At 43.8% G+C, this 27,687-nt stretch overlaps 1 protein-coding gene across 1 annotated transcript in view; it reads right to left on the bottom strand.

Annotated features, from left to right (window-relative positions):
• Nucleotides 1–16: 16 nt before the first annotated feature.
• The window catches only part of VPS39 (VPS39 subunit of HOPS complex), a 48,384-nt gene continuing 20,713 nt past the window's right edge, over nucleotides 17–27,687 (bottom strand). Inside the window, exons 10-26 of the mRNA XM_032417888.1 lie at nucleotides 27,473–27,593; nucleotides 20,948–21,077; nucleotides 15,838–15,980; nucleotides 9,683–9,826; nucleotides 9,065–9,206; nucleotides 8,834–8,920; nucleotides 8,429–8,502; nucleotides 7,963–8,061; nucleotides 7,247–7,364; nucleotides 6,617–6,745; nucleotides 5,878–5,980; nucleotides 5,587–5,632; nucleotides 4,554–4,703; nucleotides 4,246–4,380; nucleotides 3,891–3,982; nucleotides 990–3,126; nucleotides 17–102 (exon numbers count right to left, since the gene is read on the bottom strand). Of these exons, the coding sequence (XP_032273779.1) occupies nucleotides 3,051–3,126; nucleotides 3,891–3,982; nucleotides 4,246–4,380; nucleotides 4,554–4,703; nucleotides 5,587–5,632; nucleotides 5,878–5,980; nucleotides 6,617–6,745; nucleotides 7,247–7,364; nucleotides 7,963–8,061; nucleotides 8,429–8,502; nucleotides 8,834–8,920; nucleotides 9,065–9,206; nucleotides 9,683–9,826; nucleotides 15,838–15,980; nucleotides 20,948–21,077; nucleotides 27,473–27,593 (1,789 nt within the window). The 3' untranslated portion in view covers nucleotides 17–102; nucleotides 990–3,050. The remainder of the gene's footprint in view (nucleotides 103–989; nucleotides 3,127–3,890; nucleotides 3,983–4,245; nucleotides 4,381–4,553; nucleotides 4,704–5,586; nucleotides 5,633–5,877; nucleotides 5,981–6,616; nucleotides 6,746–7,246; nucleotides 7,365–7,962; nucleotides 8,062–8,428; nucleotides 8,503–8,833; nucleotides 8,921–9,064; nucleotides 9,207–9,682; nucleotides 9,827–15,837; nucleotides 15,981–20,947; nucleotides 21,078–27,472; nucleotides 27,594–27,687) is intronic.

Consider the following 27,687-nt stretch of genomic DNA (forward strand, 5'->3'; position numbering starts at 1 on the left):
TAAGCCTTAGGCTACAGATGGTACGTGACCATCTGTGGACCACAGCCGTCTGGATGACAGAGAAAGGCAGTTTCCTGAAGAAAGGATCTCTGGGGCAGTGACCTGTTGGGAGATAATTTCTGTTCGTTAACCGAAATTTAGTCATCTCCACTTTCCTCCCCCAGGCCTGAGGTGGAGATTGAAGAAAAACAACATCCAAAAAAGAGGTGATTCAACTCCAAAATGAACCCTGTAGTCGTTTAGACCAGAACCTCCTAGAAAAGAAGGGGATGACTGCCATTGGCCAGGCCCCAAGGGGAGGGCCTATTTCTGCTTAATTTGGAACACAGAGCCAAGACCTGTGCTGGGGTCTCAGAGATTGCCAGAGTACCCCCCTGCTGGTGGTTTCTAGGCACAGTGTGTGGAAGATCCACCCCAGGGGGCCCCGAGTGGGGGCATGGAGTTAGCTGGGGCACACAGAGCAGTCTGGCGTCCATACTCTGGGCTGTACGACACCCTCTCCTGGAAGTCACATGCCCTGTACCTCAATAAAGGGAACTCAGGATGACCACAGATGGCTAAAGATGGGGACACAGGACCAAACTGCCTTTTTGGAGCTGGACCAACCTTCCTCAAACATCCTTGGGCCCTTCAATCCCACCAATTCCACACCTTTCATGACTCTCCCAGTCATTAGGAGCTGCAGGAAGAGGCATGAGGCCCTACTATGTGAAGTGCAGGGGGAAAACAATCGGGATTAGCTAGAGTTCCAGTGTGTCCAACAGAACTTGGTGAGGCTGGAAATGTTCTACACGCACACCGTCCAACCATCAGCCGCCAGCCACACTAGCTGTGCTGGATGGCACAGATTGAGACAGACAGGACAGAGGTGTCATACTGACTTTTTTTCTTTATCGTTAATTGGCTTATTCTCAATTCTTAGCTAAATCATTATCTCCTGTTATTTCCATCAAACTTCACAGGAAAGGCAGGGGGGAGAAGAGACTCACATAGGCTGGTTTCTTGCTTTCTGATGTTTATTATGAGAGATCCTCATGAGTCATTACAGAGCTTTCATCTCTAGCCTTCTCCATACCTCCAGAGAGGGCAAAGAGAGCCTAGGGAAGAAGAATGGAGTCTGGGAAAACTGGGTCGTGTATGTATTCCAGAAGGAAGAAAACACACGTTCTTTATTCTATTGCTTCAAACAGATGTGCCACACAGGTTGTGGGAATGGAAGATACAAACACAGCAAGCCAGGAAGACACGGTTCGCGGGGCGGGGCAGGTTTCTGCTGCACAGAGGGCTGGCCTGATGACTTCACTGCTGCTCCCAGGGAAAGCTCCTTCGAGCTGGTGCAAACAGGTCCAAGGGCAGCATGGCTTCTCGTGGGTTGGTATGGCCAAGTGGGACACAGCTCTTCCGAAGCGCTGCTCTGCCTTCCAGACCTGAGCAGAGTCCCTGTCTGTGTGTGTGATGCTGAGGGCACGCACTCTGTACTTCTGAACCCTCTGTGGGCAGTGTGCCTGGGAGGCGCCTAGTCTACAACACCCACAAGGCGGCCTACGACACAGACCCCACATGGCGCGGTGCTGTGGTTTAAAAAGAACCACGACCTGTCAAGGCCAGGCTACTAAAACACTGTCAGGGCCGGGCACCATCGCCCACCCTTCCCACCATTAGAAACACAGTAGCATCAAGACTGAGTCTCAAGACCCCAGGGAGGACAGAATGCAGGGCCACTCTCCCCATAGGTCTGTGGCCTGCTGTGCTAGACACTCCTCCTGTGTGCCTCCAGTGCCCTGGGCGGGGGGGTGTCTCCCTGCCCCCTACAAGTCCTCCGGGGATCTGGCGCTGAGTTCCTTCATAAACCTGTGTGCGGCTGCCGCGGCCACCTCCCGCGCGCTTTCGGCTGTCCCCGGGCACCTCACAAGCATGCCTGACCTCCCATCCCCGTCAGCTCCTGATCTGATCGGTCGTGTAACAGAGACCCCCCTACCTACAACAGGCCGGCGCAGTCCTCCAAACCCTGCACAACAAAGCTGGAGAAGGACGGCCAGGCCAACCGTGAGGTAAGCGGACGACACTGGCTGCAAAGAGAAAGGTGCCAAAGCACAAAGCACTCGGCTCACAGAGACCAAGCAAACCTGTCCTGGGCGGCTGGTGGGTGACCCAGGAGCGGGCGCCTCCACAGGTGTCTGCCTAAGAGGTCATATGCCCAGTGCAGGCCATCCTGAGAACCACTGTCACACTTGGCCCCGGGGGAGGGAGGACAACGCTCCCCTAAGCTTCTAGGCACAGAGCAGCTCTCAGTCCAAGGAGGACCTATTTACAACATACCTGACAATCAGTTGTCAGTATACCCTGGAAACTGAGACTTCCTCTTGCTTCTCATTTTACCTTAAGTATTAGTTATCCCCGGTGTGGGGAAAACGGGAGACAAAGCATGGGGGGAAGCAGTGAGAGGAGACATAAAGGAAGAAAATCAATAGTGAGGACGAAACGGAGACTGAAACAGGACATGATGAGCGGGCAGAACCCGGGGGACGGGGGCCCTGGCAACTACAGAGAAATGACTGTCATCACCTAGAGAGCCAGGACCGGCCCGCATGGCAAGAGGAGCTCTAGGAAGGCTCTCCTCCCAGGCTCCAGGCCACCACGCAGGGGGCTCCACGCCAAGTCCTGCACGTGTCTTAAAAGAAAACTCTGCATAAACAATCTCAGGGTTACAGACACTTGAGACACTCTCCTTGTTCAGGTGATTGGTGTGCAAAGGCAGGACAACGGCCTTCCCCACCTCCTCCCATTCAAGCAGGTAGTAAATTCTCCAAAATTGCCTGCAACACAATGGTATATAAGGTATAGCTAATCTCTTTTTTCTATCAAAAAGCTGGTAACACCAGACCGCAAGTCTGATAAACTCAGAGATGTTCCAGGGCTCAAGGTAGCCAGGAGTGTCCAAATGGGGAGACACCTGGTGGTGGAAGCAGCCTCCCATTCCGAAGGCCGGTGCTCCTTCCCCTCTCTGGGATAGCCGACTGTCCATGAGAAGAGTCCCTGGCATGCTGGGCTCAGGTGTCAGCCGGGTTGACCTCTTTGGAACAGAAGTAGTGCACGACCACTCCGTTGGGGTATCTTGCAAATGCACTGTAGAGAAGGAAAACGGTTCAGAGGAGAAGACCACTTCCTAGAAAAGGTGCCTTACCCAGGTGCCATCCCAGAAGTGACCCACCCTAACCACAAGGAACGTCCCGCCCCTAGGGTCTTCTGGATTTACACAGCCACCATCTCTGTCAAATGACCAAACAGCATGAGTTCCGTGAAGTTTGAAGGCATGGGAATATTTCTTATTAAGTCATCAACGTGAAATACAGGGCAGATGGAGCAGATGGTTCTGCTCATCAGAACAAGTTCTTAAGCTAATTCTAACAACATCTTTCTAAAAAGGATTCTTCTACTCACATAAGAAAAAGGACAAAGCACCCTGCTTTGCAGGCAAGGGGATAGACTAGAGCATATGCTTTAAACAGAATGATGCTGGCTTAGGATTTTACTCAAGTCATGAGGTAGCAGATGGAAAGATCTTTTTCGTCCTTCACTGGCACACCCTAAAAGAGAAGAACTTTCTCCCACATACAACTCCTACACACCCACTGGCTACATCACAACGTCTAGCTGCCAGAAAGGAAGGGCTCTACAGGCACGAAGAGCCCCACGCCACACACTGCAAGTCTTTAAATCCTCAAAGCTAAGCCGCAACAGACAACACGGACTGCTCTCTGGAAGCCCAAGAAGTAACAGTGGCCGAGACACTCAGCAGCCATGCTTTCCCCTTCAGCTAAAGGGCACAAATCCATCCTGGGAATGACCCACATCACAGCTGAGGCTGCACAGCCGTCGAGGAGGCTCACCTGTTCCCAATCTTCTTCTTACACACCATGCAGACCTTCTCCTCCGTGATGATGCATTTCACCTGCTGGTGTAAAATCCGCTCTTCCTGGACCTGCGAGAGGACAGCGACTGGGACGGAAGCCTCAGAGTCCGGCACACAGAACCGAAGGCAGAGGCTGGAGCTGTCTCACCCCCCCAGCCCCCACAGATGCCTCTAATGGAAACCCTTGCAACCAACTGTCAAGTTGGTTATGACATCAGTTTGAGCTACAGTGTTCAAGGAACACAAAGCTCTGCTTTTGTCTATGGGGAATATGTGGTTAACTGTCTCATACTAAAAATACAACCCCATCCTAGAGTTTGGAAGGTTCATACCCTCAGAAATTCTGCATGGAGAAGGTTCTTGAGCACTTGATTGAACCGTTTTTTTTGTGCATTTTCTTCCAAGACCTTTTCCAGAAAGATGCGTATATCGTTAATCTGAGTGTTTGCTGGTAGAAGGTTGATGGCCTAGGGACAGGAAGAGAGATGGGAACAGGGTGAGACAGAACGGGAGTGAGCCTGAGGAAAAGTCTGAAGCCACACAGCTCTCGAACCCCAGTCCCTTTCTCTGTCCCCTCCTCTCACTCCTCTCATTCAGTGCACCCCTAAGTGCCTCCCATCTCCCCAGAAGAGCTCCTGACCTTGGTGGTGTCCAGCTTGCTATGGTGCAGCTCAAGGACCTGCAGGGCGGCCTGGAGGTTGGCTTGTGGCTCCAGCAGTTCCAGCTTGATTGGTCCCAGGCAGTGAACACTGGGGGGCGACAGGTACATCCGGAGCAGGGACAGATACACCTGTCTCATACAAGTCGCATACGTCAGGCTGGCGGTAAGCCTCCCAGAACCCCCCAGCATTACCCCACCTAAAAATAAGAGGGGTTGGTCTCTAGTAAGAGCTGCCCTGGAGCACATAAAATTCATCATTTTTCACATTTTAAAAGATTTTGGTAAAGTCAGCCAACTGAAGATGTTAAAAATTAAGGACTGTTTTTCCTGAGAGAAAAAAAATCAAATGCATTGTGTTTGTTAAGCATTATACTGTCGAAAAAATGCTAACACTGCAAAATGACTCAAAAAGATCCCTCCCAGGAATCTGGATTTGACGCTGTGACCCTGTCACATTCTGGCAAATGAGGATTAACCCGAGCTGAGACACCATCTTTCCTACTGGTACCAGTAACACAGGGTTTCTCAACCTTAGCACTCAACATTCTGGGCTGGCTAATTCTTTGTTGAGGCTATCCTGTGCACTGTTTAGCAGCAACTCTGGCCTCTACCACCTAGATTCCAGTTACCCCGACACCCCCAGGCATGACAATCAAAGGTGTCCAGACACAGACAAATCCATGTGCATTCTAGACAGAGCACATAAGTGCACCTCACTGCAACCATTAGATGCTCCTCCTCAACAGGCTGACCATAGAACTTATACAAGCTGGGACTCTCTTAAGTAAAGGGGCAGGGGTGCTACTAATCATCACAAGGATGACAATAAGCCAGAACCATCCCAAGCAAACAGGATATACGGTCACCCTGTCTCTCCTCAATACACATGTGCAAAATCAGTGATCTCAGCAACTCCTACCAGTGTCACCTGTGGCCGCCCCAAGGGGGTGAGGAGTGCTGTGAGGGACAGTGAAAAGCACACATGTTCCCTGGGGCCAGTGTCACTACTTACGTCTTTGCTGCCATCTCTGTTTTGGTCGTAATGCTTGTGGCAGTACCTGTAAGGGAGAAAGTGGTGAGACTAGGCCAGAGCAGCTATGTCGAGGGAGAGGTCATCAATTCTGCCTGCGGGAACAGCCTCATGAGGGCTCCGCAATCGGGGGCCAGCACAGGAGGCAGAGTGGAGGGGAGGCGGCTTTCTGAACCTCTCCCGCTTCTCCTCTGCCTCTCCCCTCTCTGAGGGGCCTGCTGTCGGACTCGTTGGGCGGACTCGTTGGGCGGTGCGGTGGCAGGGTGAACGTACTCCTCGGCCATCTTTGTGTCCTTCAGGATGTGCACGTAGATGAAGAGCGCTTGCTCGTGCTTCCCCATGCGGCCCAACAGCAGTGCGCGCTCTTCTAAGAGGCCTGCAAGGAGGAAGGAGTGTGAGTAACCCTCACCACCACTGTGTAAGCACAGGCCAGGGGCTAAGCTGTTACACAACTGGGTGAAACTATTTGTATTACTTGGGACTTTTTCAAGGAGAAAATTGCTAAAATTTTAAAAAGGGCGAAGGGAGCTATTTTAGAAAGTACTTTATCCCATCTTTTTTGTGATCACTTCTAAACTGGGAAAGAACGCTAATCCAACAACCAAGTGCATAATAAGTGCCCACAATGTGCCAAGCACTCCAGCTAAGGAAACACTTGGGCTCTGCTCCCCCGGAGCTTATACATCAGACAAACGTGTGTCTTTTTCAGACAAATTATGCCAGATTACAAATATTGCTAAATAATGAACTTGCCCAAGAACATGTACTGATGCAATAAACAGGTTTCAACCTGGCCATCAACTGCCAGGTGGTTCACACCCAAAAGAGACTCCTCTCAGTCACGGTACAAAAGCGAATCTTCAGATGGGATAGAACAGCAGCCCTGGCCTGAAACACGGGGCTTTTTCCAGCCCCAACTTTTGGGAAGAGTAGGGAACTGGGGAAAAGAGAAGGATGAGTTTTTGCATTACTTTCCGCTGAAGTGGCTTCTGGCCATGAGCCAGACACTCACCATCAAAAGGAAAGTCACAGATTAGCCGGCCTGGATCATAGTAGCCAGAAATTTCCAAGAACGTAAGGAGCTTCTGTCGGTATTCTCCCAGCTCACCCTCTTCCTCTCCAGCAGGAACTGGAGTTTTGCCTTCAAAGGAAACCGAGCTCAAAATGAAATGATGCTGTGGGGCAGCAATGTGGGGTCATCAAGAAAAACGAAGGGGACGGGGTTCAATATCACCACAATGATCAGAAAGGGCCTCCACAGTGGGTTCCAGTTGGATTTTTCTTAGTTTACGGTCTCTACACGACCCCAAAACATCAGCTTGAGAAACAAAGGAAATCAAGCTACACAGACAAGCGCTCTTGTAAGCAAACCTGTTTCTTATCAGCACAGCTGTCGTCTTGCAGACAAATCTGTTCCTTCCCCCTCCCATATGGGCGATGCTCAGCGATGCCCAGATCCAGACAAGAGCTCTTGAGTCTCCCATGCTGGCTCACTTAGCTGCCCTGGCTCCTCTGAGGAACTTCCCACCCCCCTGGGCCCGCAGAGAAGAGTAAGGTCTGCTTCCCTGTGCCACATGGCACCCTCGGGTCCCAGGTCACCTCTAAGGCCCAGGGCCACCTGGCTTTCTAATAGAACTGGTACCTGCAGGGAAGGACAGGAGATACTCCTTCATCAGACCTTGCACCTTCTCACAGTACAGCTGGATCAGGCAGTTGTGGAACCGAGAGCCTGTCTCCTCCCAAACGTGGATGACATGTTCCTGAGGCAAGACATGGGTCTACCTGGTACCCTCTACGCTGTGGCCCATCTCTGTCACCCCATCTCCCTCACATTTTTAAGGCCCAACAGGTCCCATCGAGATTGTCTCCTAAAATAGCTCTTCTAAAACCACCAGGAAATTTTGGAATACAACCCAGCAACATCAAGGATTATTTTCTTGATTTGCAATCTAAGCTCATTCATTAATTTTGTCCCATAATCCTCTAAACTCTCGCATCAGCCCACGTAGTTACGGTTACATAGTTGCATTCCGGTACTTAAAACCAATTTGGTTGTCCTGTGGTCACGGATGAATCTGAATGGCCATACAAATGTGGCTTTGAGATGTTTTTCTTGAACATCATTCTCTTTTATCTCTCTGTACTTTACCTCGATTTAGAAGGCATTCATCAAAGGTAACATTTCCAGCTTGATCTACCAAGATCTTTCTTCAGAGGAGGCAGAAATAATCTTCTTCCTTACATTTCTACCAATCCCCAAGTGACACAAACCCCAATCTGAATTGCCGGATAACTGCCCCATGTGGCCCTGGATCCCACATTTAAAGGTTTTTAGTTCAGACCAAAAAAAGATCTTACCAGATAAGGAATAGCCAGACCCTTAAAATTCTCCACTAAGAAGCCAAGCACTCGGTCACGTGGCAGAGACTCCACCTCCGGGAGGTCTTCGGTAAAGATCTATGGGAACAAACCCAAGTTCCAGCAGCAGAACCATCTGACTGCAGTGCTGTCAACCACACACGTGCACACACACACACGTGCACGCGCACGCACACAGTGGAGGGTCAAGTGGACTTCTGAAGGGGGAAGGGTCTACCAGATGGCACCTTAGCTCGTGTGACAGACTAAGTCACGGGCGCCGGTCTCCTGATGTCTGCACAAGGCTCTCTCCACCACATTATTACACTGTTGTCTCATCTTTCCCAGACTACTCCTCTGAACACCAGAGAAACTGCATGAATCCTACCCCCACCACCCCACTGTCCTTAGTCAAATCAGGACCCAGCATGGGACTAGATAAATCCAAGAGACCCCTGTGACCTACCTTCAGGCCATCCTCTGGGAAGTCTCGCAGCACCCACACCGAGTAGGAAAAAATCAAATGCAGGTTTTCTGTGCCTGAGAGGGAAAAGATTCGTCGACAGGTGAAGCCCACCCTGGCCACAGGACTGAGAAGGCAGGTGCACAGGTTGCCCCCGAATTTACTTTCCAGGGAAGATAGTTCTGTCCAAGCACCAGTCACTCAGGGCTGCTTGGCCCTACTGGGCTGGCTACATGCCAAAGGGCTGTCACAGTTCCACCATGGGGGTACTCTTACCCCAACTGGAGAAACAAAGTTGGGTGAGCACAAGGGAGGTAGGGGACTGACCCGCCGGAATCAGAAATGGACGGAGATCAAGTCCATTTGAACACAATCCTTCCCCACTTCCCTTTCAAAAGTTGGACTTACCCAAATGCTGCAGATACTGCACTGTCCTCTCGTGGCCTTTCAGAGGCGAGTTGGCCTTCTTGGACTGGTCCACCAGCACCTGCAGAGCTGGCCATGAAGCGCCCCCCAAAAAAGGTCATTAGCCTCTTCCAGGAGGCACATGCCCACGGGAGAGTTATCGTACTTCAGTAGGTTTCCCCTCTCCCCAGACAAGAGACCCTCCCAGATTCGAGAAGCCCCTGCTCCGGCCACCTTTCTCATGGAGCCCCTTCTTCTCGTAGAGGATGATCAGCTCGCTGTACTTGTGCGCCTTCTTCAGCACGTGCTCGCTCTCCTCAATGTGGCAGTGGTTGTTCTCCAGGCGCAGCAGAGGGGCCACCAGGGCCACATTTGTCTGTGGAAGAAGCAGGACTTCCATGGCAGCCGTGTCGTGAAGGCGCACCCCCACCCCGTCCCCCTCCTAGCCCAGGCCTGCTTCAGGCCGAAAGGAACCCAAGCCAGAGAAGGCCAACCGCCCTTTATCAGGACTACAGGGAGTGGCTTTCACAGCATTATGCTCTTTCACACAGCAGGTTTTCATGTGCCGGAGGGGAGTGGGGGGCAGGAGGGGATACATTCAGGAAACACTGCCCTGTTTGCCCTGTAGCACCAACCCCAGTCTTACCAGAGAAGACCAGCCCACTGCAAATTCTGGGGCAGTTATCTTGCCTTATCCTCCTAATTCTCAGAAGCTCAGAGGTGTCAGGTCAAGGCTAGGTGGTACCCATCATCAAAGATTTCATTCTTACTGATGGCAGTTACCCCAAAGTAGCCCTTTCCCAGCTTCAGGGGACTGGGGAATTGTGGGTACCAAGTGCTTGGAGAACTCACATGGAGGTAGCACTTGAGCAGGGTGGTGTCAATGATTTGCAACAGCTTCTTCTTGGATTTGATGGTGGGAGTGCCTTCCATAAGCGGGGAGGTGCTAGACTGGTGATCAGAGTCATTCAGCTTCTTTACCAACTGGCTTCGTTTCTGCCAAGGCCCGAAAATGTGGGGTTAAGGCCAGGACTAAATCATCCTTATCACCTGAGCTACCAGGTAATTCCAAATACCGCCAACACAGCTCACACCTATCCACCCTGATCTCACATTAGCATATAATCTTTATCGGGGATCAAAAGAGACGAATGCCAAATTGCCACAGATCCAGTTTATGGGTACAGATCCAGTAACAATTATTTATCGGGTAGTTACCACACACCAGGCACGATGCCAAGAACTTTATGTCATCCTATTTTAAACCTACAACAAATGCAGACATTAGTATCATCCCTGCTTTACAAGTGAAGAAGCCAAGGCACAGATAATTAGATCTCTCACAAGCAGCTGAGGCAAGTTTCAAATGAGGATCTAATTCCAAAGCCCATGTTCTTTTATCTAAAAAAAAATCAACTTTCTTGAGGTGTAACATACAATAAAATGTACCCTTTTAAAGTACGAAATCCATTTTGACACATATGTACATGCATATAACCACGACCCCAATCAAGGAACAGAACATTTTCTATCACCCCAGAAAGTTCCCTTGGGCTCTTCTCAAAGAGTCCCACCCACCTCTGACACCAGGGATCTGATTTCGATCACTAGAGATTAGTTTTTACCTATTCTAGAACTTCACATAAATACAATCATCCAGGTTGCACTACACTGTCTGGCAATGCCCTTGGTCTTACATGCTCCACCATCTCTCTGGCATACCAGTATCAGTGTCAGCTAACCCACACATCCCAAATGTCAGTGGAGAAGTCCAGGGAAAAATGTGTGCTCGGAGTCCTAAAGCAAAGACACTGGCAACAGAGGGTTCTCTTCAATACCACAGGCTTAGAAGACATTCTGCCCCAGGAACCTTCCTCACTTGACAAGCGACGTGAGCTGTGCAGGGTGCAGACAGACGCATGTCTGGGTACCCCTGGAGCCCAACGTCAAGGAAGTGCTGAGGCTACGCATGCCTGACCAGACCTGTGGGACCTTCACTAACACAGAAGCAGGCGGCAGGTAGCTGGTTTACAATTTCCCGGCAGTCTTTCTCAGTGCCTGCCCAGGGGACCCCTCACAGAGGTCTTCATAACACCTATGGGGAAAAAAACTTACTAAGTTCTCGGACTCTGGGTGAGTGCCCAGAAAATAAATAATAGCCCTTTGTGACAGAAGTTTGTGGTGAACAGTCTTTAATGGAGACATTAATTTTAGTGTTCCCTTGAAAATTTCACTTATCTCTCCATAACAGTAAACTGGAAAAAAAAACAAATCTAAATACTCCCTCTTAAAAAAAACCCATGTTATAGAAGAATATTTATTGACAGAGAAAGATTTTCTCAATATACAGCTAAATTTTTAAAAAGCTATAGAACAACTTTAGTTGATATCCATTAGCAATAACCCCATAAATAAATTTTATTTTTATTTTTTTATTTTTTAAAGATTTATTTATTTGAGAGAGAGATTGAGAGATCAAGTGTGCAGGAGCAGGGGGAGGGGCAAAGGGAGAGGGAGAAAGAATCCTCAAACAGACTCCCTGCTGACCGCAGAGCCCAATGCAGGGCTCAAACCCAGGACCCCGAGATCATGACCTGAGCCAAAATAAAGAGTCAGCTGCTCAACCGACTGAGCCACCCAGGGGCCCCAATAAATTTTTAAAAAACCGAATTCATGAATACATATCCAAGCATACCTCAGAGACATTGTGAGTTTGGTTCCAGACCACTTCGATAAAGCTAGTATCTCAATAAAGTGAGTTAAATTCATTTCTTGGTTTCACAGTGCATACAAAAGTTATGCTTATGTGTAAGTATGCTTATGGTAGTACTGTCTAACAAAATAATGTATATACCTTAATTTAAAAATACTTTATTGCTAAATAATGCTAACCATCATCTGAGCTTTCAGTGAGTTATAATCTTTTGGCTGGTGGAGGGTTCTGCCTCCATGTTGATGACTCAGGGTTGGGGTGGCTGTGGCAATTTCTCAAAATAAGACAAGGAACTTTGCCACATCAATTGACTCTTCCTTTCAAGAATGATTTCTCTATAGCATGTGATGCTGTTTGATAGCATTTTACCCACAGAACTTCTTTCAAAACTGGAGTCTACCCTCTCAAACCCTGCCACTGCTTTATTAACTATGTTTATGGGTAATTTTAAATCCTTTGTTGTCATTTCAACAGTCTTCACAGCATCTTCACCAGAACTAGATTCCATCTCAAGAAACCACTTTCTTTGCTCATCTGTAAGAAGCAACTCATCATCCATTACAGTTTTATCCTGAGATTGCATCAAGTCAGTCACAACTTCAGGCCCCACTTCTCATTCTAGTTCTCTTGCTATTCCCACCACATCTGCAGTCACTTCCTCCACTGAAGCCTTGCACCCCTCAAAGGGCTTGAGGGCTGGAATCAGCTTCTTCCAAACTCCTGTTCATGTTGATATTCTGACCTCTTCCCATGAATCATGAGTGTTCTTTTTTTAAATTTAAATTTGATTAATTAACATATAATGTATTATTTGTTTCAGGGGTACTGGTCTGTGATTCATCAGTCCTTATATAATACCCAGTGCTCATTACAACACATACCTCCACAATGTCCATCATCCCGTCACTCCATCCCTCCTCCCCCCTCCCCTCCAGCAACCCTCAGTTTGTTTCCTATGATTAAGAGTCTCTTATGGGTTGTCTCCCTCTCTGGTTTCGTCGTTTCATTTTTTCCTCTTCCTCTACAATCCTCTGCCTTGTTTCTTAAATTCCACATATCAGTAAGATCATATGATAATTGTCTTTCTCTGATTGACTTATTTCGTTTAGCATAATACCCTCTAGTTCCATCCACATTGTTGCAAATGTCAACATTTCATTTTTTGATGGCTGCATAATATTCCATTGTATATATATATGCTACATCTTCTTTATCCATTCATCTGTTGATGGACATCTGGGCTCTTTCTATCATTTGGCTATTGGGGACATTTCTGCTATAAACATTGGGGTGCAGGTGCCCCTTCGGATCAATTACATCTGTATCTTTGGGGTAAATACCCAGGAGTGCAATTGCTGGGTCGTAGGGTCGCTCTATTTTCACCTTTTTGAGGAACCTCCATACTGTTTTTAAGAGTGGCTACACCAGTTTGCATTCCCACCAACAGTGTAGGAGGGTTCCCCTTTCTCCACATCCTCGCCAACATTTGTCGTTTCCTGACTTGTTCATTTTAGCCATTCTGACTGGCGTGAGGTGGTATCTCATTGAGGTTTTGATTTGTATTTCCCTGATGCTGAGTGATGTTGAGCACTTTTTCATGTGTCTGTTGGCCATTTGGATGTCTTCTTTGCAGAAATGTCTGTTCATGTCTTCTGCCCATTTCTTGATTGGATTATTTGTTCTTTGGGTGTTGAGTTTGATAAATTCTTTACAGATTTTCGATACTAGCCCTTTATCTGATATGTCATTTGCAAATATCTTCTCCATTCTGTCCGTTGTCTTTTGGTTTTGTCGACTGTTTCCTTTGCTGTGCACAAGCTTTTTATCTTGATGAAGTCCCAATAGTTCATTTTTGTCTTTGCTTCCCTTGCCATTGGAGACGTGTCTAGCAAGAAGCTGCTGCGGCTAAGGTCGAAGAGGTTGCTGCCTGTGTTCTCCTCAAGGATTTTGATGGATTCCTGTCTCACATTTAGGTCTTTCATCAATTTTGAGTCTATTTTAGTGTGTGGTGTAAGGAAATGGTCCAGTTTCATTCTTCTGCATGTGGCTGTCCAATTTTCCCCACACCATCTGTTGAAGAGACTTTTTTCCATTGGATATTCTTTCCTGCTTTGTCGAAGATTAGTTGACCATAGAGTTGAGGATCCATTTCTGGGTTCTCTATTCTGTTCCACTGATCTATGTGTCTGTTTTTGTGCCAGTACCATACTGTCTTGATGATTATAGCTTTGTAATAGAGCCTGAAGTCTGGAATTGTGATGCCGTCGGTTTTGGTTTTCTTTTTCAACACTCCTTTGGCTATTCGGGGTAATCATGAGTGTTCTTATGGAATGTAGAATAGTGAATCCTTTCCAGGTTTTTTATTTATTTGGCCCAGATACAGAGGAATCATTATCTATAGCAACTATAGGCTTGTGAAATGTTATTTCTTAAAGAAGACTTGAAAGTTAAAATTACTTCTTGATCCATGGCTGCAGAATGGATGCTATGTTAGTATGAAAACATTAATCTTACTGTACATCTCCATCAGAGCCCTTGGGTGACCAGGTGCATTTCAAATAACCAGTCATATTTTGAAAGGAATCTTTCTTTCTGAGCTGCAGGTCTCAACAGTGGGTGTAAAATACTCAGTAAACCATATTATAAACAGACGTGCTGTCATCCAGGCTTTGTTGGTCCATTTATAGAGCACAGGCAGAGCAGATGTAGCATCATTCTTAAGGACCCTAGGATTTTCAAAATGATCAATGAGCATTGGCTCCAACTTCAAGTCACCAGCTGCATTAGCCCCTAACAGGAAAGTCAACCTGTCCTTAGAAGCTTTGAACCCAAGCACTGACTTCTCTTCTCTAGCTATGAAAGTCCTAGTTGGCATTTCCTTCCAACAGAAGGCTGTTTCATACACTGAAGATCTGTTGTTAAGTGGAGCCACCTTCATTAATGATCTCACCTAGATCTTCTGGAGAACTTGCTGCAGCTTCTACATCAGCACTTGCTGCTTCACCTTGAACTCTATGTCATGGAGACGCCTTCCTTCTTAAACCTCATGAACCAACCTCTGCTAGCTTCCAACTTTTCATCTGTAGCTTCCTCATCCCTCTCAGCCTTCATAGATTTGAAGAGAGTTAGGGCCTTGCTCTGGATTAGGCTTTGGCGAAAGGGAATGCTGTGCCTGGTTTGATTTCTACCCAAACCACTAAAACTTTCTCCAAATCAGCAATAAGGCTGTTTCGTTTTCTTATTCATGTTACTGATGTAGCAGTTTTAATTTCCTTTAAGAATTTTTCTTCTGCATTCACAACTTGGCTAACTGGCACAAGAGGCCTAGAGTTTGGCCTATCTGGCTTTTGACATGCTTTCCTCGCTAAGCTTAATTATCTTTACTTTTGATTAGCAATTCTTCCTTTTACTTGAACACTTAGAGGCCATTGTGGGGTTAATAACTGACTTAATTTCAAAATTATTGTGTCTCAGGGAGTAGGGAGACCCAAAAAGGAGAAGAGGCAGGAACAGCCAGTTGGTCGAGTAGTCAGAACACACAGACATTTATTAAGTTTGCCATCTTATATGGGCACAGCTGGTGGCATACCAAAACAATTACAACAGTGACATCAAAGATCAATGATCATAGATCACAAAAATAAATACAATAATAATGAAAAAACGTGAAATGTTGTGAGAATTACCAAAATGTGACACAGACACAAAGTGAGTAAATGCTGTTGGAAAAATGGTGCCAACAGACTTGCTCAATGCAGGGTTGGTGCAAATCTTCAATTTGTAAAAAAAAAAAACAAAAAACGCAGCATCTGTGAAGCACAATAAAGGAGGTGTGCCTCTAAAGGTCTAGAAGGACAACACTATAATGTTCGTTACTTTTCTCTGGGTGGTAGGGTTATGGGTGATTTGTACTTTTGCTTTATACTTTTCTATGTTTGCCCAGTTTCCTGCATAGAGCATGTATTTTTCCACAAGTATGTTCCAAAAGAGTGTTTCAAAAAACTTATTTTCTATCAACTAAGATTTATTCTTTTTAGTTCCCAGAAGAGCTTAGTGTAAATTTACCAGAAATCAAGTACGTTTCCTGCTATCAAGATTTGGCATCAAACAGCTCAATGGTATGACTGAGCAGGGAGATGGAGGAGAAAGAAATGTGCCCAGCCCACCATGACTTCTACGGTATTCATTTATGGAATGCCTATGGAATTTGAGAAGGCCTGCCCTTCTCTGCCACAGAAGAGAGGTACTGGAACTCCCAGGTAAACTCTTCCACACACCTCTGTGTCATACCTACCTGTGTCAGGTAGTCAATCAGAGCTAAGTGCGCCTTCTCCAATTCAGCCCCCGAGAGCACAGGCAGCGGGTTAGGATACTGCAGCTGCTTCCTATAGTCTGTGGGCAGCAGGTCCGGGTACAGGCCCATCACATGGGTAGGATCTACATGGAAGGTAAACATGATTCCCCAGAAAGGAGCACAGCAATTTAGGGATCAGATAAAACAAGACCATTACTACAGCAAAATAACTTCCAGACTGATTTTTTTTTTAAGATTTTTTTATATTTTACATAATCTCTATACCCAATATCAAGAGTCACATGCTCTACCGAATGAGCCAGCCAGGCACCCTCAGACTGATTTTTTAAAAAAGAATGACTCCAAGTTCATAAAAACTCAATGAGCTCTACACTTCTATAGTTTGAGCACTATTTATATGTATATTTCACTAAACCATTACAAAAATGCTTGACTCTATCTTCCAAGCCGTACACAAATACACATATGCAGAATTAGAATGGAAAATTTATGAATTCTCTGAAAGTGGAGAAGAAAACATATTCCAAGAAAATATTGCTAAGATATTAAAGTTGAAAAAAATCAATACCCTTAAAAAATAAAAGAATTGTATGTCAAAAAAAGAATTATTACCAAAACAAATTACTATTACTAAAACAAAGCCAGACAATAGGCTAAGGAATATATTCGCAGCATATATGGCAAGAGGCTAATAAGTTAATTATATAAAACATAAACTGGTAAAAAAAAAAAAAAAAGATTTCATCTGATAAACAGGCAAAAGACATGAACAACTGACAAGAAAATAATATAAATAAGTGGGAAAACATTCTGCTACATTAAGAATCAAAGCAGTACATTTAATTAGTAAAATTAGTGAAAAAAATTTTTACATGATACTACCCAGTGCTTGCAATATTATGAGACTGAATCACTCTTACACTGCCAAGGCAAAAAACTCTACCTCAATAAGGAAAAAGGCACTTGGACCCACTAATCCCACTTCTAGGAGTTTACCCTAAGAAAACAGTCTAAAGGCGGGGGTGGGGGGGAGACACATCTGAATAAACAGGTCATGTAATGAACATTATTTGTAACAGTGCAATTCTGGAAAAATGGTGGAATTCCTTCAGCAGCAGAACTATAGTCTATTCAACTAAGAGACTATAAGGCAATCATTACAAATCGTAATTATGAAGGGCACACAGCAACATGGAAAAACAGTGTAACAATTCTAAGTAACAAAAACTATAAAAGCATATACTGTTATGATTATCATTACATTGAGATGTACACATGTGAAAAAGCTTGGATGAAAAAGAGACAAAACGAGAGTCAAGGCTAGATCTAGAGTAAATTTTTTTTTCCTTTAACACCTCAATAAATGTTTTGTCCTAGCATTACTTTATTTTCATTAAAATTAAAAAAAAAAAAAAAAAGTTGGAGGACCAGGAGGCCATGTCCCTTCTAGAAGGAGCTGAGCCCCAGGCAAGCAGACCAGAAGAGAAATGTTACCCAGTCTTGCCTTGAAGCCTCCAGAACCCACATCATCCCCAAGAAACCTTTGTCTGACCCCGGTATTTCTGCCAAGCTAGGAAGACTGTGTTCCTCAAAACCTGAGAATCATGATAATGTGAAACAGACACTCCTGGGAAGCTGAAAGGGACAGCAGGCGGATCTGTGTGGCTGCCACACAGAAGCACAGGCTGAGGAACGCAGACAACCACTGGGGGCCCGGAGTGAATCCACCGCCCTCGCCTAGGCTTTGCCAGGCTCCCACACCACGGTGTGTGTCTACAGATGTGGCTCTAATCACATCGCTCTACTTAAAACCTTGTGATGTCACCTGAAGCCTACAATACAAAGTCCAAAGTCCCTTGCAGCACTCAAGGTCCTCTGAGATTTAGACCCAACATCTCTTTCTCATATGACCTATCAAGCACCACCAACATCACACTGGGCTGGGGCTCACAGACCCTCAGCCACCACTGAGTCCTCTTGCCACCCACCCTTCCTTTACACTCTGCTTTTCCTTCTATCTTCCAGAGCCCGGTCACCTCCTCTTGAGACTCCTGACTTACTTCTCCACAACCCTGGAGACGCTTATTCCAACATTTCACTGATGGTTTTACATGCAAGCGCTTTGTGGCCATATAACAGGTCTTATTTATCCATGAAGCCCAAGATCAAAGGTAGAGCTGGCACTGACATCGCTTATCTGATTTGCCTTTGGCCCGCATGTTCACCAAGTCCAGGATTATGCCACACATTGAATCCCCAGTAATATAGACAGGTAATTCATAACGGGATTAAATTCCTTATGCAGAACAAAGGATACAGATCAACTATGCTCTAGCCACATGGATCTGGCTGCTCCTGGAACACACTAGGCAGCATTCCAACCTCACCACCTTGGCACTAGCCATTCCCTTGGCCTACAGTGCACCTGCCCAGACACCTGCCCAGTTCATTAAATAGCTTCCTTCAGGCCCTAACTTCTCAGAGATGCCTTCCCTGACCATTTTATCTTAAATTGTAATCCTAATTCCCATCTTCAGTACTCCTTATCCCCATTCCCCTGCTTTATTTTTCTTAGGATTTACCACTTCCCAATATATTATAAATTTGCTTATTTATTTGGTTGTCTGCACCCTCTCCAACAGAATATAAGCCCCACTACCTGGTACCCAGAATAGTCTCCAACGCATGGTAGAAGCTTGATAAAATTTTTATTGACTAAATAAGTAATGAATATAGTTATCTGAACAAATTCAATAGTCTAAGGCTCAACTTCAAGATCTAAATATGGGTTTCAAGAAATATAAAAACTGGGGCACCTGGGTGGCTCAGTCAGTTAAGCGTCTGCCTTTGGCTCGGGTCATGATCCCAGGGTCCTGGGATCTAGCCCCAAGTGGGGCCCCCTGCTCAGCGAGGAGTCTTCTTCTCCTTCTTCCTCTGCACCCACCCCCTGGCTTGTGCTCTCTCTCTCTCTCAAATAAATAAATAAAATGTTAAAAAAAAAAAAAAAGAAATATAAAAACTATCTTATTCACATTCTTGCCATTCCACACATCCTGCTCAACCACCAAGACTCCAAAACTCCATGGTCTCAATGCAGTGTGTCTTCTTATCAAGCCCTTGTGCAAATACCTATAGTACTTACGTTTCTATCTTGCCTTAGAGCTTTTTATGTACAAGTTGTAGGTTGCCATAAGGAAATAATCTAAAATATTGGTTCTTAAACATTTTTAGGATCTAAGACATCAGAGGATGTGATCAAACATACTAATCCTCTCTCTAGAAAAACCCACGTATGAAAAAAATTTTATATCAAGTCTAGAGTGGTTCACAAACTTGATAAAGTCCACTCACAGGCCCTATGTCCCCAGTGAGAGCAGACAGAGCTTCTTTCTCACTCACAAGGGGTAGAAATAGGCCACCCTTCTAAGAAACCTATCTGTGGAACACAGTAAAGTGAGAGGCAGGAAAAGCAAACCTGGGCCCAGTCCATCCTACACTAGGGGGATCAAAGGACACTGGGCCTGGTACTATGACATTCCAGCCGTCTGAGACTGTTCTCTGAAGCCTGGCCTCCCTCTGGCTCAGAAGAAACATCCCTCTACAAAATTTCCTTTTGCTCCTATTCCATGCCCCCGAAAGCAGTCTTCTGACTTGACATCCCAGGTATACTCTGTTCTGCTACAACCTGAGTTTCTTTCATATGAATTAGTTAACACAGTTCATAAGTGGGATAATATTATCATTATGAGGCAAAAGTTGTGTTGGGGGGCACCTGGCTGGCTCAGTTGGTTAAGTATCTGCCTTTGGCTCAGGTCATGATCCCAGGGTCCTGGGACTGAGCCCCGCATCAGATTCCCTGCTCAGCGGGAAGTCTGCTTCTCCCTCTCCCTCTGTGCTCTCTCTCTCTCCAGTAAATAAAATCTTATAACAACAACAAAAAAAAGTTGTGTTGATTTGTATGCAAATTTCCCCAGCTTGTTAATGTTTTAAAGTGACCAGGCAGGCAAGCTTCCTCACAATTCTTTTTTTTTTTAAAGATTTTATCCCTTTATTTGACAGAGAGAGACAGCGAGAGAGGGAACCCAAGCAGGGGAAGTGGGAGAGGGAGGAGCAAGCTCCCCACGGAGCAGGGAGCCCGATGCGGGACCCAATCCCAGGACCCCAGGATCATGACCTGAGCAGAAGGCAGACGCTTAACAACTGAGCCACCCAGGCACCCAAGCTTCCTCACAATTAAAGAAAAAGCCTTACCTATACAGGGAGACCTAAAGAAAAGAACTGAAACAGAAGTGACCTCTTTTAGTCAAGGAGTGGCTGGCTGGTTAGTAGCTTCAAAATCCACTATACTTTCTATTAAGTTAAACCACCTGGAAAAGCTGAGAGTAAAAATAAAGCAAAGATGTTCCCCCCACATTCATTTTTTTGGGGGTCTCATAAAGAAGTCTATACCCAGGATCAGACTTTTTATTTTGATGAAACTAGTTTCTATTAGAAGCAAATATTCTCAAAGATTTGTATCTCAAAGGAGAAAGCATAGCCTCAGGGTTCAATACTGCAAAGCACTACCATGCTGAGTACCAACAACAGTGGGGATTTAATGTTAGTAGGACAGCTATTGTTTTAATTAGTGTTCCACTTACCAAGCTGCCTATGCCTTGAGTGGTCTGCCCCAACCTCATTTCTCCCATAAGCCCTGTTATTTCCCAAGAGTATTTATTATAGAATATAAGGTTTTCCAGGACCACATTCAAGGCCTCATAGCAAAAATGCCTGCACCTTGATATACGTAAAGAAGAGTGCCTTGGGTGCCATGTATGAATATTCTAGCCACTGGAAAGAGATCTCACCTCTCTACTGTAAGTAAATAAAGGGATATTGGAAGTCTGTGTTTATGGGTGAGACCAGTTACACAAGATAAGGACTGTAAATATATAACACTGTGGCCACCCACAAGATCCTGTGAGGCACGAGGATCAATTGAAATGAGCAGAAACTAGCCCCGGTTTCAGATGTCCAATACCATTTCTCCCGTCCTTTCCAGTTCCCCTCCCTCCATGAGGTCCATCCAAGGCCAAACCCCATGTGTTACCTGTGCCAAGCTTAGCAAAGACCTGCATGGACTCATCAAAACGCTTCTGGCAGAAGAGGTTGAAGGCATACAAGTTCTTGATGTGATGGATCTGTTGCTGCTTTTCGCTGTCAGAATCATCTTTCATTTCCTAAGTAAGAGAGTAGAACAGGTAAGAGCGCATTCACTCAACAAATATTTATTCAGTATATACTAGGGATCAGACAACATCGTAGGAGGTCCGCATGCCAAACTGTACAAGACAAGCCACGTGGCACCTGCCCTCATAGACTGTCCTGACAATCTAACCACAAGACTGAGAAGAAACTCTGCAATTAAAATGCAACAGCGTTTCTACAAAATATCTGAGCAGTACCCCTGAAAACGGTCAAGGTCACAAAAAACAAGGGAAGAGTAAGAAACTGTCATACAGGGGTGCCTGGATGGCTCAGTCGTTAAGCGCCTGCCTTCGGCTCAGGTCATGGTCCCAGGGTCCTGCGATCGAGCCCCGCATCGGGCTCCCTGCTCAGCGGGAAGTCTGCTTATCCCTCTCCCACTCCCCCTGCTTGTGCTCTTTCACTGTGTCTCTCTCTGTCAAATAAATAAATAAAAAATACTAAAACAACAACAAAAAAAACTGTCATACACCAGACAACACTAAGGACACAGACCAACTAAATACAATATAATTTCTGGATTTGAAACTGGAACAGAAAAAGGGCATTAACTAATGGAAAAACTGGTGAAATCTGAATAAAGTCTAGAGTTTAGTTTAAAAACACAGAAAAATCAAAACTAAAAACACTGTGAGTGAGGACAGAATGCAGGGCATTTAATGTCACTGGCACAGCTGGGCAAGGTCCTGTTCACAGTAAGAGCTAAATTAATGCAGCTATTTATTATCTTTGTTTCTTCCTTATAACCTTTTATTCCCCTTATATTCTTTTTAACCAATCTTTACTACATTTAATTTCTTCCTTCAAAATTTCTTTCCATTTCTTCCCTTCTTTTCCTTTCCTATTCTGTTGCCATCACCCCACTCCAGACCACCATCACCACAGGGCCATACCCCGTCTAAGCCCTCTTGGTGCTTTACAGGTTTTCAGAACCCGGCACAGCCTTCTTCTCTAGCTTACTCCCAGATGCTCAAGCATCACCCTCCACTCCAGTCAGGATGAGCTCCAAGCCATTTCTACACTTGTTTTCACTTCTTTAACTTCCTCAGGCTCTTACTGCTCCCTGTTTCCCCATCTGATCCTGATCTCGCCTATTCAGAAAGGGTCCAACCCTGGGATGTCCTGTCTAGCCCACAGGGAACTGTCCCCTGGCTAAAATTTTGCTCCACATTTTGTCAATGGCGAAATTTAATATGTACTTGCCCTCTGAAAGTTTCATGTATATTCTTTGATTTATTTAAATAAAAGACAGATTCCTAAAGAGCTAAGATGGTATCAACCAACCTTCTTTCATCATAGCACGAACACCTAGTAAGTACAAGTCTAGAAAAGAGAAGGGAAAAATGGAAACCCACTTCCACCTTCTCTACCAAAGATTAAACACACAACCTGCAGCAGGAAGATCACTGAAAACACCCAAGACCTTCCTGTGAAGAAAAACAGATACTAAAAAAGCTACGTGCTGCATGACACCCTTTAAAGTTCAAAACTAAATAACATATTCAAGCACACATATATATGTAAATGGTTAACAAAAAACAACCTTTTAAAATTTATTAGTTCCAGTATAACTAACATAGTGTTATATTAGTTTCAGGTGTACACTGCAGTGACTCCACCCTTACATACATCATCACAAGGGCACGCCTTAATCCCCAGCACCTATTTCCCCCATCCCCCACCACCTCCCCTCTGGTAAGTTAAGAGTCTGCTTTTGTGGTTTGGCTTTTTTGTCCTTTTGTTTCTTAAATTCCGTATGACTGAAATCGTATGGTATTTGCCTTTCTCTGACTGATTTCACTTAGCATTATACCCTCTAGCTCCATTCATGTTGTTGCAAATGGCAGGATTTCATTCTTTTTTTATGGCTGAGTAATATTCCATATTACTGATTTGATATATATATATAGATAGATAGATAGATCAGCTCTTCTTTATTCATTCATCTATTGATGGACACTTATGTTGCTTCCATATCTTGGCTATTGTAAATAATGCTGCAATAAGCTTAGGGGTACATATATCTTTTCGAATTAGTGTTTTTGTATTCTTTGGGTAAATACCCAGTAGTGGAATTACTGGATCATATGGTAATTCTTTTTTTAATTTTTTAAGGAACCTCCATATTGTTTTCCACAGTAGCTGCACCAGTTTGCATTCCCGCCCACAGTTCATAAGGGTTCCTTTTTCTCCACATCCTCGCCAACACTTGTTGTTCCTCGTGTTTTTTATTTTAGCCATTCTGACAGGCATGAGGTGTATCTCACTGTGGTTTTGGCAGCCCCCTCCCCCTTCTGTTTATCTTCTGATATCTCCCCACAGTTTCAAGACTCCCCACGGTTTACCTTGCCAAAGGCAGTTGCTTTTCTGCTTGTAGAGATCCAGATACATATTCTTACATCTCAGGCTGATTTTTCATGGGTGTTCAAAATGGTTTGATAGACATCCAGCTAAATTCTGGGGACCAGTTGAAACGGGGTCCCCTTCTCTGCCATCTTGCCTCCACCTTTCATTGTGGTTTTGATTTGCATTTCCCTGATGATGAGTGATGTTGAGCATTTTTTCATGTGTCTATTGGCCATCTGTATGGCTTTCTTTGGAGAAATCTCTGTTCATGTCTTCTGCCCATTTTGTAATTGGATTATTTGCTTTCTGAATGTGCAGTTGTACAAGTTCTTTACATATTTTGGATACTAACCCTTTATTGAATGTATCATTTGTAAATATCTTCTACCATTCCGTAGGTTGTCTTTTAGTTTTGTTGATGGTTTCCTTTGCTGTGCAGAAGCTTTTTATTTTGATGTAGTCCCAATACTTTATTTTTGCTTTTGTTTCCCTTGCCTGAGGAGATATATCTAGAAAAATGCTGCTATCGCCCGTATCAGAGAACTTACTGCCTGTGTTCTCTTCTATGATTTTGATGGTTTCAGGTCTCACCTTTAGGTCTTTAATCTATTTTGAGTTTATTTTTGTGTATGGTGCAAAAAAGTGATCCAGTTTCATTCTTTTGTATACTGATGTCCAGTTTTCCCAATACCATTCTTGAAGAGATTTTTTTACCCATTGTATATTCTTGCCTCCTTTGTTGCAGATTAATTAACCATATAATCATGGGTTTATTTCTGAGCTATTCTGTTTCATTGACCTTTGTGTCCATTTTTCTGCCAGTACCATACTGTTTTGATTCCTACAGCTTTACAGTGTATCTTGAAATCTGGTATTGTGATACCTCCCCTCCAGCTTTGTTTTTCTTTCTCAAGATTGTTTTGGGTATTTGGGGTCTTTTGTGGGTTACATACAAATTTTAGTACTGTTATAGTTCTGTGAAAAATGCTCTTGGCATTTTGATAGGGATTGCACTGAATCTATAGATTGCTTTTGGTAGTATGGAGATTTGAACAATATTAATTCTTCCATTCATTGGCATGGGCTATCTTTCCATTTGTATCATCTTCAATTTTTCATCAATGTTTTCAGAGTACAGGTCTTTCACCTCCTTGGGTAAGTTTATTCCTAAGTATTTTATTCTTTTTGGTGCAATTGTAAATGGGATAGTTTTCTTAATTTCTCTTTCCACTATTTCATTGTTAGTGTATAGAAAGCAACAGATTTCTGTAGATTGATTTTGTATCCTGTGACTTTAGTGAATTCATTTATCAGTTCTAGCAGTTTTTTGGTGGAGTCTTTTGGGTTTTCTATATATAGTATCATGCCATCTGCAAATAGGGATAGTTTTACTTCTTCCTTACTGATTTGGATGCCTTTTATTTCTTTTTGTTGTCCAACTGCTGTGGCTAGCACTTCCAGTACTATGTTGAATAAAAGTGGTTAAAGTGGACATCTTTATCTTATTCCTGACCTTAGGGGAAAGGTTCTCAGTTTTCCCCATTTAGGATGATATTAGCTATGGGTTTTTCATATATGGCCTTTATTATGTTGAGGTATATTCCCTCTAAACCTACTTTGTTAAGGGTTTTATCATGAATAGATGTTGTACTTTGTCCAATGCTTTTTCTGTGTCTACTGAAATGATCATTATGGTTCTTATCCTTTCTCTTATTGATGTGATGTATCAGGTTGACTGATTTGCAAATACTGAACCACCCTTGCAACCCAGGAAGAAATCCCACCTGATTGTGGTGAATGATTTTTTTAATGTACTGTTGGATTCAGTTAGGAGGTATTTTATTGAGGATTTTTCCATCTATGTTCATCAGGGATATTGACCCAGGGATACTGTAGTTCTTTTTTTGTAGTATCTTTATCTGGTTTTGGTATCAGGGTAATGCTGGCCTCGTAGAAGGAATTTGGAAGCTTTCCTTCCTCTTCTATTTTTTGGAATAGTTTGAGAAGAATAGGCATTAACTCTTCTTTAAATGTTTGGCAGAATTCACCTGTGAAGCCATCTGGTCCCGGACTTTTGCTTTTTGGGAGTTTTTTGATTACTGATTCAATTTCATTGCTGGTAATCAGTCTGTTCAAATTTTCTATTTCTTCTTGATTCAGTTTTGGGAAGTTATATGTTTCTAAGAATTTATTTATATCTTCTAGGTTGTCCAATTTGTTGGTATATAATTTTTCATAATATTCTCTTATAATCCTCTTTGTATTTCTGTAGTGTCAATTTCTCCTCTTTCATTTCTAATGTTGTTTGAGTCCTCTCTTTTTTGATGAGTCTGGCTGAATTGGCTATTACCAATTTTGTTGATCTTTTCAGAGAACTAGCTCCTGATTTCATTAATTCGTTTACTGTATTGTTTTGTTTCTATTTCACTTATTTCTGCTCTAATCTTTATTATTTCCTTCCTTCTGCTGGTTTGGAGTTTTGTTTGTTGTTTTTCTAGCTTTTTTAGGTGTAAGGTTAGGTTGTTGATTTGAGATTTTTCAACAAGAAATACATTTTTAAAGGGCACAATAAACACAAATTTAGGATGATGGCTTGTCTGGAGGGGAGGCAGAAGAATGAGATGGAGAGGAACATATAGGTTATGTAAGCTATTTTTCTTGGGTAGGATGGTGGGTTCATGGGTATTTATTATTTTAAAAATGAAAATAAAATAATTTAGGGCAATGCATGAGTGACAACAAAATAAAAATAAAGTAGTAAGATGCTGAAATTAAATGCCCCAAGAAAAACACAATCTTTATGGGATATTAAATATTTCTAACTATTAAGACTGGATTTTTGTTTTAAATCCAAAATGTATATATCGAAGATAAATACTGCCCTTCAAAAGTATCTATCAGGGGCACCTGGGTGGCTCAGTCACTAAGCGTCTGCCTTCGGCTCAGGTTATGATCCCAGGGTCCTGGGATCGAGCCTTGCATCAGGCTCCCTGCTTGGCGGGAAGCCTGCTTCTCCCTCTCCCACTCCCCCTGCTTGTGTTCCCTCTCTCGCTGTGTCTCTGTCAAATAAATAAAAAAATCTTTAAAAAAATAAAACCAAAAAAACCCAAAAAACTAAAGTATCTAACACATGTAACTATAAACATAAATTCCAAAATTTATGATCACTGCTTTCCTCTCAGAAATAATTTACAAAATACTCTAAAAACTAAGCTTTTTAAATATTATCTTCATAAAAATCTCTTCTCTTTTACTAAATTAGCACTGTCTAGTTCAAGGTCTAGGATCAGAATGACCTTTGGTTGTTTCCTAAAATCAAATCTACTCTCTACAGACAATAATCACCACTGGGGATATTTAAAAGAACAAGACAAGTCTCAGAAGTCAGTCTCCAAGAAGTATGTTGGCAATGAGAGAACCGCCAAAAAAAAAGTATGGGCACTACTTGGCTGTGAACAACATTCCATTCCAACATTCAAGAAGAGTGGCAGCCATAAATATAAGAGTGCAGCCCCCCAACGCAGCAACTCGAGGTGGTTTCAGAAACCTGAAGAAGGCCTGCTTATCCAAAGACAGGGATCTACTGTTGAAAGGAATTCTGAAAAGCCCTCTAGTTGTTGCATTCAATCAGACTATAATCTTACATTATGACTGTTATTTTATTTTATTTTTTTAGGATTGTTATTTTAATGCTTGCACTGTCTAATTTTTCAAGGCTATTAAATTCAAGGCTATATCATATCTATTAAATTATTTTATTGTCTTCTAAATTCTAGGAGATACTATTATTATAATTGGCATTCATTCTACATTTGACAGATAAACTATCTGAAAAAGTGAAATTATTTAGAGTTATATAGATATTTTATGGCAGAGTCAGACCCTGAATCCAAGTCCCTTAACTCGCAGCTCTGTGCTTATTCTACCAGTCCAAACTAAATATAAACATCTAAACCAAAATCACTTGCTTTGGAGAACAATGAGGAAGGCAGACTCACATCCAAATCTCAGAAATAGTACTTACTGCGAGCTGTAGAGCCAATTCAAACTGCTTGTCCTGGAGAAGCTGTTGGATTTGGGTTGCCATGGGGACAGGAATGAGTCTCCAAACAAAATGATTGCTGGCCACATAGATAATGTTTGATCTGGAGGCAGGAATAAGAATATTAGCAAAAGAGCACAGGCTTTATGATGACACAGGTGATTTTAAAAGCTTTGCAATAATATGGCAGCTATAGT

The sequence above is a fragment of the Phoca vitulina genome, unplaced genomic scaffold (genome assembly GCF_004348235.1).
Source record: "Phoca vitulina isolate PV1807 unplaced genomic scaffold, GSC_HSeal_1.0 scaffold20, whole genome shotgun sequence".
In the NCBI taxonomy this organism is placed as follows: Eukaryota; Metazoa; Chordata; class Mammalia; order Carnivora; family Phocidae; genus Phoca; species Phoca vitulina.